The sequence below is a fragment of the Meriones unguiculatus genome (assembly GCF_030254825.1).
Source record: "Meriones unguiculatus strain TT.TT164.6M chromosome 13 unlocalized genomic scaffold, Bangor_MerUng_6.1 Chr13_unordered_Scaffold_34, whole genome shotgun sequence".
Taxonomy (NCBI): domain Eukaryota; kingdom Metazoa; phylum Chordata; class Mammalia; order Rodentia; family Muridae; genus Meriones; species Meriones unguiculatus.
This window is the reverse complement of record NW_026843646.1, coordinates 10,081,947-10,099,342: the sequence shown is the minus strand read 5'-3', so window position 1 is coordinate 10,099,342 and position 17,396 is coordinate 10,081,947. Positions and strand designations below refer to the sequence as shown.

General features: G+C 39.3%; 1 protein-coding gene across 23 annotated transcripts in view; it reads right to left on the bottom strand.

The window, feature by feature from the left end:
• Positions 1-17,396, bottom strand: part of LOC110543313 (zinc finger protein 431-like) — a 138,776-nt gene that overhangs the window by 102,182 nt on the left and 19,198 nt on the right. For 7 of the 23 annotated variants that reach the window (XR_009588936.1, XR_009588937.1, XR_009588940.1 and 4 more), the window contains 2 exons: positions 9,535-9,601; positions 6,283-6,446 (listed from right to left, as the gene is read on the bottom strand). Coding sequence is in view for 15 of the 23 variants with exons in the window: in XM_060376180.1 (XP_060232163.1) it covers positions 6,283-6,351 (69 nt within the window). In the remaining 8 variants the exon portion in view is untranslated. The other 16 variants (XM_060376171.1, XM_060376175.1, XM_060376179.1 and 13 more) reach the window with 7 other exon arrangements.

Below are 17,396 nucleotides of genomic sequence, written 5' to 3'. Positions count from 1 at the left end.
CATCTAATATCAATGAGAATAACCAAACTTCGATACACAAGGGAAACAGAACTACTGACTCTCAGGCTCCCAAATATGCCATTACAATGCAGATGTTGGAGATTTTCCATTACTGCTTTTGTCTCCTAGCACTTAAAGGTGAACAAGTCCCTGCTAAAGGGTTGTTGAAGGACTCAATGGATTTCTATCTCTCAGTGAATGGACTTCCCTCATTGCTTCCTATTTTCTTTTGTTAACAAAGTTCTATTAATGTGAGTAAAGATGACAAAAGGATTGGTTGAAACCACAGTCTGGTAAGATTATATCATAAACATTTCCATAACTTGAGATATATTCTTATTTTTGAAATATGTTGGGACAGAATCTCTCTCCATAGCCATAGCTGTATTGGAACTTACTATTTTGACCAACCTGGCCTCAAGATCACATAGATCGCTCTGCCACTGTCTCCCAGGTACTGGGATTATAGGCATGCACTTCTAAGCCCAACTGAGGATGAAAGGATAAAACAAGATTTATTATTATTTATTATTGTTTCCATGAGCAGTAATAAATTCTTCAAATTCTGTAACAATGACCTGGCAAATAATTGGGCTATTTTCTTTGATATGTTCATCCACTAAAAAAAATATATGAACTCTATATGAATGTATATATGTGTGTGTCATGATATGTAGATGGCACTAAGAATCTATTTCCACTATGTGAGTTCTAGAGATGAGACACAGAGAGTTGTTTGGTTCAAGTTATCTCCTTGGCCCTTATTTAGGTTTAAAAATTATTTATGTATGTGCTGGTGGCTAAGTATGCATATGCCACAGCCCAAGTGTCCAAATGAGAGAAAACATGTTGGATTCAATATGAGTCTCTAAGAAATTGAACACAGGTTATTAGGCATCCACCTTCTCCACAGAGACAATTCTCTGCAATATGTCTGTGGTTCGGAGAAATGTTATGAACTACTGTTTAATTGTTTAGACATGCTAACATTGAGACATGTACAGGCATGTCTGGCCTTACTGCCTAACATAACCATGGTCATTTTGTTGTTAAGTATCCATTTTGACCAGAAGGTGGAATTAACTTCACATTCTCAGGCTCTACCATCTAAAGAGCTTGAATAGCCTTTTACTTAAATTTGAATACTTGTTAAACACTCTGCTTGAATTAATGACATATGCTGTACTTAAATAAAACCACAACACCCAGCTATATTCCTTTCTCCCAGAATGATGGGGAACTGTAAAGTCCCTAAGCCTATATCACAACTAAACAGCTTAAAATGCATTCTCTAGCTACCAAGACACAATACACTTGAAACAAAATTGATTCTTCTTGTATTTACCTAGGCAAAATGAGGTCATGCTACCCTCCCCTTCCCACCTGGTTACATGGTTGTGATCTGGTTATGAGTTTTCTTAGGAGAGGCCTACCTTTGAAAGAGACTGATGTCACAATCTAGTTCCTGAATCCAGACAGCGTCCTGACCAGTCAGTTTTTGTTCAGCATTCAATAAACTACTATGTGTCTAAGTCTGGCATTTGAGTGGTCTGGATGCAGCTATTGATAAACCCATGACATAGTGATAAAATAAACTAAAACAATCAAAAATATACCAATATATCACTTTCTTTGCAAATGAGATTTATTACTTAAATTGTCCTATTTTCCTCCATCCTTAGATGACGATTACAATTTTAAAGAAGAAAATCTTTTATGATGTAATGTTTCAACCAATAATATTTGAGACTCAGTGAGATGGCTCAGCGGGAAAGGTCCACGGTGTACAAATCCAGCAACATGATGTTTGATCACCATATGATGGCAGGCAAAATCAGACCCCACAAAGTTTGCTTCCACTCTCTATATATCTGCTCTGATCAATAAACCCTTAAAATAAATTACATACACGCACAAACACACACAACACAGAATTTTTTAAAATAAATCTCATTGCTATTACATTATCTAGCATCACTACATAATTCCAATAGAAGGAAGTACTTCAAGACGAAGTGCCAAATGGTTACCTAATGAGAACATGAAGACTTGTGGAACACCACATAATATATACACATCCAGAGAACATCAAATGATACTGTGAGATATGTTCAGATCCTGTCTGATCTACTTATCTACAGATAGGACAGGCAGGTCTACACAGAAAAACTTTGTCTTCACAAACAAAAAAAAAAGCAAAACAACAAAACATAAAAACAACAGGAAAGCAAAATAGCTTAGCACTGAATAAGAAGTGTTTCTACTGTATCTTATGTGATTTACTGATAAGAGTTTGTAAGTGTGTAGGCATAGCAGCATAAGAAGGAATGTGACTGATTAGTTTCAACAACAGAGTAGGCACAAAAAAATAAGAAATGGGTTGAGTCTGTAGACACACAATTCTATTACCCAATAAAGAATCTAGAAAAGTTCTAAAAGCTCCACAATGAAAGCCACAAAAACAGACAAGTATTCAAAGACATCAACCTAACTTGGAGCTTTTTTAACTGATCAACTACATTCTAACCCTGTTCACTATAGGCTCATGGTGAATCCATGATAAAAATGCATTTAGTCTTACTTTAATGATCCTCAGAGTCCAAAACAGTTCAGATACTGCACACGTGTTCAAGGTCTGTTTTGTCACTAGATAATCTCTTCATTGCTGCATCTTGTAAAATCAGAAAGCAAGTTAGAGCTTTACAACATACAATGGCACAGAATATAGTGTCTAACTCCAATAGACAGCAATCTGTACAAAGTGAGGGAAGATTGGACCAAGGCAGGAAAACCAGTAGGGCAAACACCAAATCCTGTCGCTGATCTCAGACACATGTATCTTAAATTTCACAGGGCTTAAGTGGCCCTATACCTGCAACTTCTCATACATCTCTACATTTGATTACTTCCACTACCTACATGCATCTCTCCACAGCAGGTATCTCATTGCTTAGGTATCTCAACATCTTGTGGTCACAACGTGAATCTCAGTCTTCATCCTCACAGCTTCGTGCAATGCACCCTCACAGTATTCTCAGTGGGGCTCTAACTCTGCCAGACATAGATGAATGGAACAGTGCTGAACTGAAAGCACAGAGGAAGAATCTATGACTTTAAAATTTATATCTTTCTTTAAGAATCAACCCAACATAAGTGTCCCTGCCAAGTCTGGGTTCTAAGGTGGATGGACCCTGCCATTCTTGGACCACAGTTGCAAGCACATTTCATATTAAGTTCCTTCCTGAGACTAAGAATCAGTTTACCTTCTCCTTCCAGTCAGATCTCTGTGAGTTCCAGGCTAGCCTGGTCTACACAGCAGATCCAGTAGAGCCAAGAATACAAAGAGAAACCCTGTCTTAAAAAAAAGTAATTATAAGCTGTTTCATGCCCAACACAGCATGACTATGAGATTCTTTCTAAGTGTACAATCCTTTAATTATTACTATTGTCTTCATTCTTTTAGCACAATGTCCTCCTTAGGCAATCAGCTTGTACACAACAAATGAGCACTGAGGTTATTTTCATATTTAGGCAACCATGGGTACAAGTGCAATGATATGATAATTCTGATACTTCTCATTAGTAACTTCAAGTGCATGGAAAAATCTACTGAGAAGATTGTGGAGATCCACAGCAATTCTGTCAGTTTATGGCAGCTCTGTATAGGTTGTGTGTAGGTATTCCATCAAAATGTCTCAGAATACAAGTAGGAAATATGCGCAATTTTACATGAACTATAACAGCACAAGATGGTTTTAATTTTAGTCAGTGTCTGTGGAAAATACCAACACACTGATATCAGATTTTACTTTGCATGTTCAAAAAGATCCCGTAGCATGATCAGATTCATTGCTCAGTTCTGCAGCATATTTTAATTTCACTTTTTGTTTTCTCAATTAAGTAATACTTAGTGTGATGTCTTTTACGTGACCATAACAAGTTGCACGCTTCACTAAACTCTATACTAAAGCTTTATTTCTATGACATTGTACATTGTTTCATACCATTTTCAGTTTCACCCACTCTTGTTGCTAACTGAATGATTATAGAGTAACGCTTACACTCTCATAAAACTATAAACCACACCATTAAAACAATGCATTTTCAAAAAAAAAAAAAAACAATGCAATGCATTTTAAGACAACAACATGGTGTTGGGTATATTCAATTTGCAGCATAAAGTTAAAATAATCCAATAAAAAAAAAAGAAATTGGGGCAACAACAACTTACCAATAGTCACAAATAACATAACTCTTAGTTAGATTAACTCTTACCAAGCAAGGGAAAGATCTGTATGAAAAAAACTTCAAATCTCTGAAGAGAGAAATTGAAAAAGATATCAGAAGATGGAAAACTTTCCATGCTTATGGATCAGTAAGAATAACAGCAAAAATGGTCATCCTACCAAAAGAAATCTAGAGATTAATGCAATTCCCATCAAAATACCAACACAATGCCTTACAGACCTTGAAAGAACAATTCTCAACATCATATTTTAAAAAAAAAGGTTAAAACAACCCAGTACAATAAAGAACTTCTGAAGTTATCTCCAACCCCAATCTAAAGCCATACTATAAAGAACTACTAATAAAAACGGCATAGTACTGGCAGAGAAACAGACTTTTGAGTCAGTGGAATTGAATTAAATACCCAGAAATAAATCCACACATCTACAAAAGGCAGGAGTAAGGCCAAAAATTTATACAGTGAACCCCCACAGTGTGTCCTTCTCCCCATCAAGCTACTTAAGACTTCCAGCCCCTGGTACTACAGTGCAGAATCTCCACTTCTCCCCTCAAAAGACTAACATATCAGTGTTCTGTCTGAGAGAAAAATCCTGCTTTTGGAAATGTCTGTCTGCTCTCTTTTAAGTCCATGTCAACTGCATCCATCCTGATCTAACAGATACTACAACATGCACTGAGGAAAGCAGAGAATCATAGGTTCATATTTTAAAAGTCTTCATTCAACTAAGCATTTAATTGCAAAAAAAAATGAGTGGGTAGACTTCCAGATGTATAAAATCTAACAACATTCATTCAAGATAAAATAAATTATTAAAACAGACACATAACAACAAAGAAAGAAATGGTAATTTAAAAATCTCTCAATTAAAAGAAAAAAAAATAAAAGAAAGCAAGCCTAGGTCTAGAGATTCAGCATGAATTCTACAAGAGTCTCAAACAACTCACTGCAATACTCTTCAAAGTATTCCACAAAAGGGAAAAGGAAGAAACACTTCTATATTTTTGTGAAGACACCAGTATTATCTTGATTGCAAAACAATCAACTTCTGAAAATAACACAACCTAATATTGTGTTAACTAATTAATAACTCATGTTATAAAGAACTTCTATATAGGTACTCAGTTATCTGTACAAGAGACATACTCACTTACCTAATATATTAGGACTGGAAGCTATGATTACAGACTACCTCAATATCAATGTCAAATATTACTGATACCCACTAACACTAAATTATATAGTATTCAAACATTCACATTTCATCTTTTATTTACCTAACGTTGACTGAATGAAAAGTTCAATTGACTTGCTCAACAATCTTCTTCCTGATAACTTATTTGAAGATGCTTTCCAAGGCTCATAAGTGTAAATGAGTCCTAGTTTATATCTTGTTGGTTTAAAACCCACACATTACACTTATCACTAACACATTGAGATACGGCCCAAGCTCCTGAACACTGTCGTGTTCTAAAATTTATTAATGGGAGCACATTTTTTATTTCACCTTCATCATACCTTATTAATACTAAAAAATCTGTGAAAGCAATTACGTTTCAGTTACTGCTGACTCTAGGACAGGCTATTTAATGTCCAAAAAGGATCTTTTTATCGTCTTTTGTCATAAATACAAAATTCATTTTAACTAAAATGGTTGCTTTGGATATGATGCCCTAGTCTATGTCTCATGGCATTGGATATATTCCATGAAATCATAAAAATTTCGGCTATTGAACTTGCTATACTTTTACACTATACACTTTTTACACTTTTACATGTATCTTACAGAATTTCATCTCACACTAGGAAAACATTTATTGAAAGACTTTTAAATCTAAGGTCTTCAAATGAGTGCTTTCAGTCCCCAAATCATGTAAGATACAAATATATACACATGCATTTTGACAGAACCTTTTTTCATTTTAATTTGTACTTTCAAGTATAAGATGAAAATGTTTTATTGACTTGATGACAATGATTACTTACCAATAGAATATAAGATCCTGATGCTTCCCTTGCTTATGAGTGAAGCTTACCTGACATGGTAGAAGCCAGTCTGTGTTTCTGTCTTCTTTAGATCCCATTTCAATTTTGCTCAACAGCATTTTATGGAGGGAATGGGACACTGCATACACTGCATTCCATATGAAATAGCTGGGCTCAGAAATGGTCACCACATCGTTTTCTTCTGGTTTAATCTCTATAGAAATTGGATATAGGTCATGATTTTCACATAGCAAAGTAGGAGGTGAGCAATCAAACCTCTTAACCCAGAATTTATGGAAGTAAAAATCTCCTGGGTACTGGGAGGGTGTAGGTGACTAAAGAAAGTTCATTAAGCCAGGGATAGCATTTGTCTTTGAACATGAGATGCTTCCTCTGAAAAAGTTCACCAAATCATTCCTATTTGATACCGACTTTAAATATGTTGGTTTGCCATGTTCTACACGTTCCTTCTAGTTGAAAATATTTTATTTGCCATGTGGAAAAACTTCAATTACTTATATCACTACAGAATACTGCACATTTACCTGTGTATGTTGGTTCAAATTCAGCAAATCAACACCAAATAGCAACCAAGTTTCAATTCGCTGTATTCCTTCCTTCTTTCCTTCCTTCCTTCCTTCCTTCCTTCCTTCCTTCCTTCCTTCCTTCTTTCCTTCCTTCCTTCTCTTTTCTCTCTTTTCTTTCTTTCCTTCCTTTCTTCTTCTTCCTCCTCCACCTCGTACTTTCTCTCTTTGCCCATGTGTGTATTTCCTCAGACCAACAGAGGTAGCCAGATCCTTCTGTACTGAGTCCCCAGCACCCTAATAACTAAACACAGAGCACCTTACCTACTCAACCCCCAACCCCCTTAAACATTATTTATAGGGTCCTCCCTGCTCGTGCAACCGCAGGCCAGCAGAGGGCGCCAGAACAAACTATACAAGGTCATGCACACCCTCACCCAGGGCGGGGTGCACCCATCTCCCCCAGGAAGCACGCAGGCCTGGTGGGGGCGGAGGACTGTGCCTCTTCTCTTCCCGCCATCCCCCTACCTGAGGTTCTACCCCACGCACGAGCCGCTCCGATACTCCACGCAGACAGACGGCGAGCAGTGGACAGGGGAGGGAAGCGGGGAACCCGAAAATCCCCCCTCTTCACCACCCCTCCCGACGTGTGAGCAGGAATATAAGTTCCTAACAGCCTGGGATAAAAACATTACTAACCTGGGAAAACCGATTGTGCAGCGGCGCACCTCTAGAGGAAGTCCTGCCCCTTCAGGATTTGCTTCCGGACCCGCAACGCAAAGGGCAGACACTTCCGGGCTCGAAGGCTCCAAGGCTGCCCCGCCACCTCCCTGGTCCCCATCGCAGAGATGTAAACACAAAACTTCTAGTCACAGACGGACCTTTATCCCTTCGTTTCTAACCTCGGAGCCCTCAAAAGTCCCAGCAGTCCCAAGATGCATTCGCGGCAGAGACCCACCTGCTAGAGAACTACAAACATGGATTTTGAGCAAGGGCACCTGGGACTGTATCTGAGAATTACAAGGCAAGGGCTTCTGGGATTTTGTCTGGGAACTACAAACATGGTGTTGGAGCAAGGACTTCTGGGATTCTGAGAACTACCAAAATGGCATCTGGGCAGCGCAATGCCTTCTGGGATTGCTTGAAGTCCCATCTCTGTGTCTCTTCCTGTCAGCAGCATGGACCATGACCCCGGGAACGCCTACAAGTCCCTGAACGTCATGCATGCTTATTCCCACCAACTCGAGCTGGGGTCCCTCAGCTTCTCTTAAGGAGGAAGTAGTAGCAGAGGGACTCTTCATGCTGCTGTTTTTGCTGCTCTGTGGCCCATCATCATAGTCAGAGCCCACATGGCCTTTCCCCTGCTCCCGATGTCTGCATATCTCCCTGACAAAACATACTGTCCCTGGGTCACGAATGGACAGTTGCTTTGTGACTTCATCACCTTGCCCTATGTCTTGGGAGCTGCTACTATAATATAAAATGTCCAGTGCCTGGAAGGTGGAGGAATCCTTGGGTCTCTGCACCTTTGATAACGTCATTAGAAGTCAGACACAGATAATAAATCTCTTCCATATATATATATGGCAGTGTGTGGCAGCACACGCCAGTCATCCTAGCATTCCTGCAGGCAGTGGCAGGAGGGTCTGAGTTTTTTTCACCCAAAAATACCAGTATCAGATGAGTTGTAGCAATTGTTTGACAGTAATTAATACTCCTTTTTTTTTAATTACATAACAAACTGCTGGAGGAATGTCACAGTGGTTAAGGAGGTGCCTGCTGCTCTAGATGGACCTAGGCTCAATCCCCAATCCCTACCACTGTCTGAATCCACTTCCAGCAGGATCTCACACAGGAAGGCTAAGGCAGTTTTCTAAAAATAAAATTTCTTAATCATAACAACAAGACCTCTCATCTAAGGACTGTGAATGCTATGTCAGGATCACAAGACACTCAGAGACCACCAAGAGATGACTTGATGCAAAAGGAAGAGAGCTTTATTACGAGAGCAATTGAACTCGGGAGCCAAGTCTCACTGATGCAGCAGTAGAGAAGTGGGACCCCAAACATTGGGTGAACAGGGTTTTTAAAAGGAAAAAACAAATGCAGGGGATTCAGCAAGTACAGGGATTCATACCTTCGCATTACAGGACTGGGTAAAAGTCTCAGCGAGGTGACCCTCTAGCTGAGGCACATAATCACAATTGCCATTCTTTTAAACTATATCTGGAATATTGGGGAGAATTTGCCCAACTGATTCTCACTGATTGTTCCCAGGGAGATGGTCTCTGCTTTCTACCAAGTATTTATTTGTGATATTTCCCAGAGGGTATGGCTAGGATAGTTAACTTTGTTTTCTGCCAAGTGCATATTCTGTGATATTTTGTGGTACCTGAGTTCAGCTCCCGGTCAAGATGGCTTCTCCTTTCAAAATGGAGTCACCCAAGCTAACTTAAACTCTTCAATCACAGAAGTAGAAAAGTAACTAAGATGCCACACACACATGATACATACCCAATAGAAAGCCTGAACACCAAAGTTAAGATGTAAAATTCTGCTGGAGACATAAATGTCTTCTATTATGAAACTGTGACTAGTGTTCCCTTCAATGTTGCCTGTTTTGACTGGAGTATGTTTTCACAAACTCCACAGGAAAATGGGTATCACAAATTAGAAGCTAAAAATAAGGACTAGAGGGATGGCTAAGCAGTTAAGAGGGCTTACTGCTCTGCCAGGGGAAATAAATTTAGTTTCCAGCATTCATGTTGGGCTACTCACAACTGTCTGTAACTCCAGATCCAGGCGATCTGACACCCTCTTCTGGCCTGTGAGGACCTACATTCATCTGTAAACAAACACACAGAAAGAGACAAGAGGCTAGAAGATGATTCTGTGTGAATGTGTGCCAGGGTCTCCCATCTGTATTGTCTTTAAGAATCACATATAAACTAAAATGACCTTGATCTTCTGATCCTCTTGCCTCTACTTCCTGGGTACTGGGATTCCAGGTGTGCAGCACCACACCCCATTTCAAGCAGTTCAAGCAGTGGGACTTAGACATTCTCAATCAACTGAACCATGTCTCCATCCCAACGTGACCCTTTCATTTCTCCATATACTCTGTCTACTGGGAGAATTTTAGGAAGAAGTGCTGATCTAATTGGATATCAGTGGGGATATTTTGGGGCTCAGTGGGACTGTACTGACTGCATGTTTCCTCACTTCCTGACCTCTATCATTTTGCAGTGTAAAGTTCCCTCCATGAACTCCAGGATACTCTTGGTAGGTAAACTCCGGGAAAATGGCAGGCAGAGTTGCCAGTTGGGAGAGCCTTGTTTAGCTACAGGGAAATGAAGCACAAAAGAACAGAAAGTAGCTTTCAGGAACCTCCAACATCAGCTGTAGGACAGTCTGCCTTCTTCATCAGTTACTTTTGTGTGTACAATTATATTTCATTGCATAGTTATTCATAATGGATAAATCCACCAACTACTATCATTTCTTTTTTAATATAGTTTTTATTTGTTACAATTTATTCACTTTGTATCCCAGCTGTAGCCCTACTCTCATCCCCTCCCAATCCCACCCTTCCTCCCTCATCTCCTCCCATGATCCTTCCCCAGTACACTGATAGTGAAGGACCTCCTCCCCTTCCATCTGACCCTAACCTATGAGGTCTCATCAGGACTCTCTTTCATAGTCTTCCTCTGTGGCCTGCTCAGGCTGCTCCCCCCTCAGGGGGAGGTGATCAAAGAGCCAGCCACTGAGCTCATGTCATAGCCAAAATCTGGAAATATCCCAGATTGTGGTACATTTACACAATGGAATCCTACTCATCAATTAAAAACAAGGAAATCATCAAATTTACAGGCAATGGGTGGGAACTAGAAAAGATAATCCTAAGTGAGTTATCCTAGAAGCAGAAAGACACACGTGGTATATAGTCAAAGTGGATATTAGACATATAATAAAGGATAATCATATTAAAATCTGTACACCTAATGAAGCTAATCAAGGAGGAGGACCCTGGGTAAGATGCTCAATCTTCATTCAGAAAGGCAAAGAAGATGGACATCAGAAGGTAAAAATAAGAAACAAGACAGAGAGCCTCTGAAAGACTATCAAAGTGGATGCTCAGACTCATAGGCAAACTTTGGGCAGAGTGCAGGGAATCTTATGAAAGAAGGGGGACATAAAAAGACCTGAAAGGGTTTGGAGCTCCACAAGGAGAGCAACAGAAATGAGAAATCTGGGCCTAGGGATCTTTTATGAGACTGATACTCCTCATCAGCTCTTCCCAGAGGTAGATGCTATTCTGGTTTCACTTTGTTGTTGTGATTATAAAACTTTCTACCCAGAAGCAACTGGCAGAGAAAAGGATTTGACTTAACACTTCCAAGTCACAATCCATCTGTGAGGGAAGTCATGACAGGACCTATTGAGGAACAACCCTGCTTGCTTACAGGCTCACACTTAGCTAGCCTTCTTATGCTACTCAAGATTACGGGAGTTGAAATGGTGCCACCCGAAATTGGCTGGGTACCCCTGAATCAGTCAGTAACCAAGACAATTTCCCACAGATATGCCCTAAGGCCAATCAAATCTAGACAATTCCCCAGTGGAAGCTTTCCTCTCAGATGAGCCTATGTGTCAAGGTGACAATTAAAATGGGTTTTAGAAGAAGGTGATGCCATGTGGTCAAGGTACCGGCCACAATTATTTTCATCCAAAACAGATCTGTACAGCAAGACTACACATTCCTTCAGTGAACAGTCTGAAGAACCACGAAGGGTCTTTAAGAATAACTTTCTGAAGGAAACTTTGTGAATGACACAGAGCCTGGCAGTGAGGACACACACATTTGATCCCAGAACTTGGAAAACAGAGGCAGGTGGATGTCTGAGTTGGAGGCCAGCCTGGTCTACAGAGGGGTTCCAGGACAGCCAGGGCTACACAGAGAAACCATGTCTTTAAAATATATTAAAAAGAGAGAGAGAGGGAGAGAGACAGAGAGAGAGACATTATCATGTATATACTAGAGATCAAAGTGCACACATATGGTGGAACTAACAATTACAGTCTAGCCACAAAGGAAGTAGCAGATGACTCTCCTTGTGACACTGGCCAGGGCTCTTGTGATCCCAGGCACAGGATCATAAAGGAAAGCCAACATACAACACGGAATTTGGCCATGCTGAGCTGTCAAAGCCAGTCCATTAGGTGTGAAGATGGCCGGTTAGTAAATATCAGCTTACTGAAATTCAGAAATGGTGACTGTTAATTGATGGAGGAAGTCCTAGGCCATAATGAGCGGCAGTATTCCCGAGGCAGGAGATTCTGAGCAGTGTAAGAGATAAGCACTTGGGGGCTGCAGAGATGGCTCAGCAGTTAAGAGCACCAGCTGCTCTTCCAGAGGTCCTGAGTTCATTTTCCAGCACCCACAAGGCGGCTTACAACTATCTGCACTGGCATCTGAGGCTCTCTTCTCCTCTGGGATGCAATAGAGCACTCAAAGAAATGACTTTTTGTTTGCTTGTTTATTTTTGTTTTTGGAAAGAAACTCCGAAGTGTAAGTTCCAAACCACCTTACATACATATACATACATCATAATGGATGGAATAAACACAAAAGAGCAAGCTCCATCCCAACCTTACATACATACATATACATACATCTTTTCAGATGAAACAAACTCCAAAGAGTGAGGTCCAAACCATCCGACAAACATACACCTTGGTGGATGGAACAAGACCCAGAGTACCAGTTCAAACCACACTTTTACTCTTTTTCCACAGCTCATCTATCCCAGCAAGATCTTTCAAGCAGTATTAAACACACAATGTGGTTACACTCCATTTTTCTTTAAGTGAGAGAGTACAATGAATACATGCAAACAAACACATATTCCCTAATACCTTCATATGATCAAATGTTTTACGGATTATGGGTGAAAAATAAATATAAAAAACAAGTTATTCCCAAGACCCCATATATACTTGTAATTAACAAATTGATAAATAAACAAGATGAGCCAGCAACTTAACTTATTAGCCAGCATTTCTTTACTGGCAAGGTGCAATTTGGGGTAACCAAGAATCAATTACAATAAAAAATGATCTTATAAAAGTCTTAAAAGTATCATAAATCTAAACTTTTATATATAAAAAACAATTAGCCACCTCTACTTTAAATCTTGAAGGGGTGTGCATCTGTTCATTAATAACTTTTATTAAATCATATCAAGAAGTTGTGGGCAAAAACAAGTATAAGGAAATCAATTATTGTCTCAGTTACAGGCCCAGCTGGAGAGTGTCCAGTCAGCAAGTGCTACCTTGGTCTTTTATTTCTGCTCATCAACCTTAAAGAGTCCCTGGCTTTACTACTAAGAGTGTGTTTTCTTAACTTTACATGGTCCTATAAGATTTTTCACATCAGAGTCATTAGTAAAAACATCTTGCCTGACCTTGCAAAACAATCTACAAATTGATATGCAGAAGAGAGGTTAGCCCAGACTCTGGGCAGGAAAATTCAGGATAGGCAGTGGGGTATGCCAGCCAAAAGAACCATATTATGCTTTGGAAGGACTGAGGGATTTCTGGGAGTAAATTGGCAGCTAGGTTTGTTTTAATGTAATAAATAGCCACCTCTGCCTTTTGTCTCAGATTTGAAACCAACATCTATGGAAATATCAACTTTAGAGAGCAGCATGGTCTCCATTAGGTAATGATTATGAAAAGAGCCTGCAAGGAAGCAAGGTGGCAAAGAAGATTCTATAATTTTGTTGCTTTCTTTAAAGATCCTTTCTTTTCTGTAAGGGAGGGCAGTTACACAGGCTGGCCTAAAATTTCTGCTCTTATTTCTTCTCCATAGGCCACTGTGTTCAAGTGAAAAGATTCTGTACCCTGAAGCTTACCCTCACACAGTAATGTGAAATAAACACTAGGTGTAACTCATTTTACAGAGTCCCATCTCACATCCAGAAATACCTGAAATAAGAAATGCTGTGATGTCTAAAACTTTTAATCCCAAGCATTACAAAGATAAGGTGGTTCTCCTCCAGCCTCATGTTTCCCACCAACCCAGGAAAATAGGAGGGGAAGATTAGGTGAAAATCTTGGAAGGCCAGCAAGCATGACAGAATCAGACATTCTGGAAACCATCGCAGAGAGCAAGTTCTACTTTAATTCAAGAAAACAAAGGTCATATAGCCCTTGGGTCTGGGGTACTCCAAGGATTGGTGTATATAACTGTTTAAAATTAGGCACATCTAGGATGTTTGATTTGCATTAAACAGCACACTCCTATCATATGAAGAACACAATACCAAATAATTATCCTATAGGTGAAGGGAATGGAGGATCTGTGTCCAAGGCCATCCATCAAATGTGGTTGGTGGCATCTATGAGAGATCGGGAGGCTCTGGTGAGGAGAGAAAGTCCTGCACTTAATGCCTAGCTCAGAATGGCTATCCAGAAGGGGAGGGCTGCAACCTTAAACAACAGGGTACTTTTATCCAGAGAAGAGACACTCAGCCTGCAATTAGCATGTAATTAATAACTAAAAATGGAGATCTTTTGTTGGCAGATTTTTTCACATTCACAAACTCAGATCCTCAAGAGCAAAAAGTGCTCTTAACCAATTAATTTCCTAATTAATCAGGCATTGCTCTAGAATACCAAAGTTCAGTTCCTACTGTGCACATCAATCAAGTTACAATCTCCTTTAACTTTACCTTCAGGGAGTCTGAAAGTCTCTTCTGGCCTTCAGGGATACCTGCACTTACTGTGCATATACTTCCACAAGCCCCTACAAATATACTTAATTAAAAATAAAATAAAGCTAAAAATATATCTTTAAAAGTCAAGTTATAAATACTTTCTATTTTACTAAAGGCAGATGAGCATGTAACTTGGTAAAAAGCTGAAGATCTTCTGAGTTCCTTATTCTTCTCCTCTCTCAAATGTTGATATTATAGCCATGTGAATCGAAATATTTATACACGTTTTCAAAAATACTGCTTCATTAATGAAACTTAGCAATCATACAGAAATATAATCTGTGTGTGAACAGTATATATGTGTTTGTGTGTACGTGTTTGTGTGTATGCATACATAATTTAAAATAAAATAATTAAAACACTAGTAACAGTTGAATACAATTAACACTGTCATATTGCTACCTAAGAATTAGTCAGAATTATCTGCATGGTGGGTGGCTTAGGCCTTTAATTCCAGCACTCTGGAGGCTAAGGCAGAGGATTCCCTCTGAGTTTGGGGTGAGTCTGATCTACAGAGGGAGGTCCATGATAATCATGGTTAAAAACAAACAAAAATAATCATAATTTAGCTGACTATAAGATTTGAGAGGAATATGCAGCACAAGAGACGATGTAAACTAATGATTTTATGAGTGTTTACTACTTAATTTCTTTTTAAATATTTTCATTTTCTCATAAAGCATTGAGTGTCATTTTTTCATCCAGGGGTATTTTTGAAACCAGCTCTCAGTTTCTGGACATAGAACAGAGGGATCCTGATACCATAGGTACCATTTCTCTGTAAAACAACTTAGTTTGCTCAAGGGAGAAAACTAGTTCAAGCTCAAGGCCTGTGCTCTAAGCCAGGCACATCATCTCACTGTAGAAGATAGAAATGAGGTTTAAACCAGGTGTTACAGTTAGCTTTTTTAAATGAGGTTTTCAGTATTACACATCACTGCCTGTGATTATTTGGAAGTGTTCCATCTCTTTGGATAACATGCTGTATTAAGATCAGTGGTGTGAGATTGCAGAAAAATCACAGGCCTGGCCAGGCTCAGATCCAGCAAGCCAGGAGGCAGATACAGTGAGGTGCAGGCCTCTTGGACTGAAAAGCAGGTCTCAGCCCAGTGGGTGCTTCACCTGAGGTCAACAGAATTTGTGGACATACTGCAATATCCAGCCACCATAGCTGGCAGCCAAGCCCTGGGAATTCAGTGGCAAATCTCCAGGAGGAGGGGAGTATACTCTCTCCCCTACAATAAATGACTGACAAATTTCAAGTAGCCATGGTGGAAAGCTGATTATATCATGAAACAAGTATTTGTCCTGTGATATCAAGAATTTATAAACCTTGGGCCTTGGGAGGAGCTTAAAGGGTACATTTGTTTGATTCCCTGGGGATAGAGATGCTAGAGATAGTTGATTTACATGTTATGGTACAGAACCTCATTTGCATGTAGTATCACAGTACTATTACAAGGAGAATATGTTAATTAATTATCCTATTCATGGGGGAACATCTCCAGGTACAGTTGAAGGGCATTTGCTGAAAGCCAAGATCTCCTTAGGATAGGATAGATTATTTTCAGGAATCCACAGGTGCTTGCTGAGCAGCTTTCTTATCAGGAAAAGGACAGATCTGTAATCTTCACTTAGAGCTATGTGATGCTCCTTATAGGATTTGAGGTTCCTCAGATCAGGCAAAGAGAGAATCCCACTGAGAAAGCGAGTCCACTGTTATACACCAAGCTGTGTTTTGATTCAGGAAGCTAATCACCTCTTTTTCTAGTGGATCTTCTGAAATATAAATGAAATTCCCCAGCGTATTTTGGTCCTTACTAAAAACATGTTTATTTATTTTTAATCCACCTCTTTTGATAATACATTGTTAAGAATGCATAATAAAATAGTTATAATGGAAAAAAAAGAAAGAAAACATATAATTCTGAGTCCTTGATGTAAGTTCTAGGAATTAAACTGGCTTCAAAAGGGAGTAGTACCACTAACTCTCTAGTTCCCAATGATGTCATTATAATGCAGAGGATGAAGATGCTGCATTACTGCTTCTGTCTCTTAACACTTGAAGGTGATGAAGACTCTGATAAATGGCTGTTGGATTTCTACCCCTCTGTGAATGGACTTCCCACATTCCTTCTTATTGTCATTGTTACCACAGTTCTCTTGATGTGAGTAAACGTAACAAAAGGCTTTGATGAAACCAGTCAAATTATATTAGAAAAATTATATTATTATATTCATTATCTGAGATATAGTCTAACGTTTTTGAATCAATAGGAGACAGGATATGTCTATATAGCCATGACTGTTTTAGAACTCAATCTGGGGGTCTGGCCATGGTGGTACACACCTGTAATTCCAGAACTCAGTGAAGAAGAGGCAGGGAGATCTCTGTGACTTTAAGGCCAGTCTGGTCTGCAAAGTGAGTCCAACACAACCAAGGATACACAAGCAAATTTTCTCTCAAAAACAAATAAACTCCAGATGCACCTGCCTCTGCCTCCTTCAGCTAATCCTACTGCCCTGTGCCACCAGAACTGGAACTTAAAAGAAAAATTCTCAACTTCATATGAAAAAACAAAAAACTCAGAATTGCCAAAATGATCCTGTACAACAACCAATTGTCTGGAGGTATCTCATCCCTGATTTCAAGCTGTGTTACAAAGCAACAGTAATAAAAACCACATGGTACTGGCATAGAAACAAAATGGTGGATCAATGGACTCAAATTGAAGACCCAGAAATAAACGACACACCTAAGGTTACTTGATTTTTGACAAAGAAGCCAAAACCATTCAATGAAAAAAAAAAAAGACAGCGTCTTCAAAAAAAATGGTGCTCCTCTAACTGGATGTCTACATG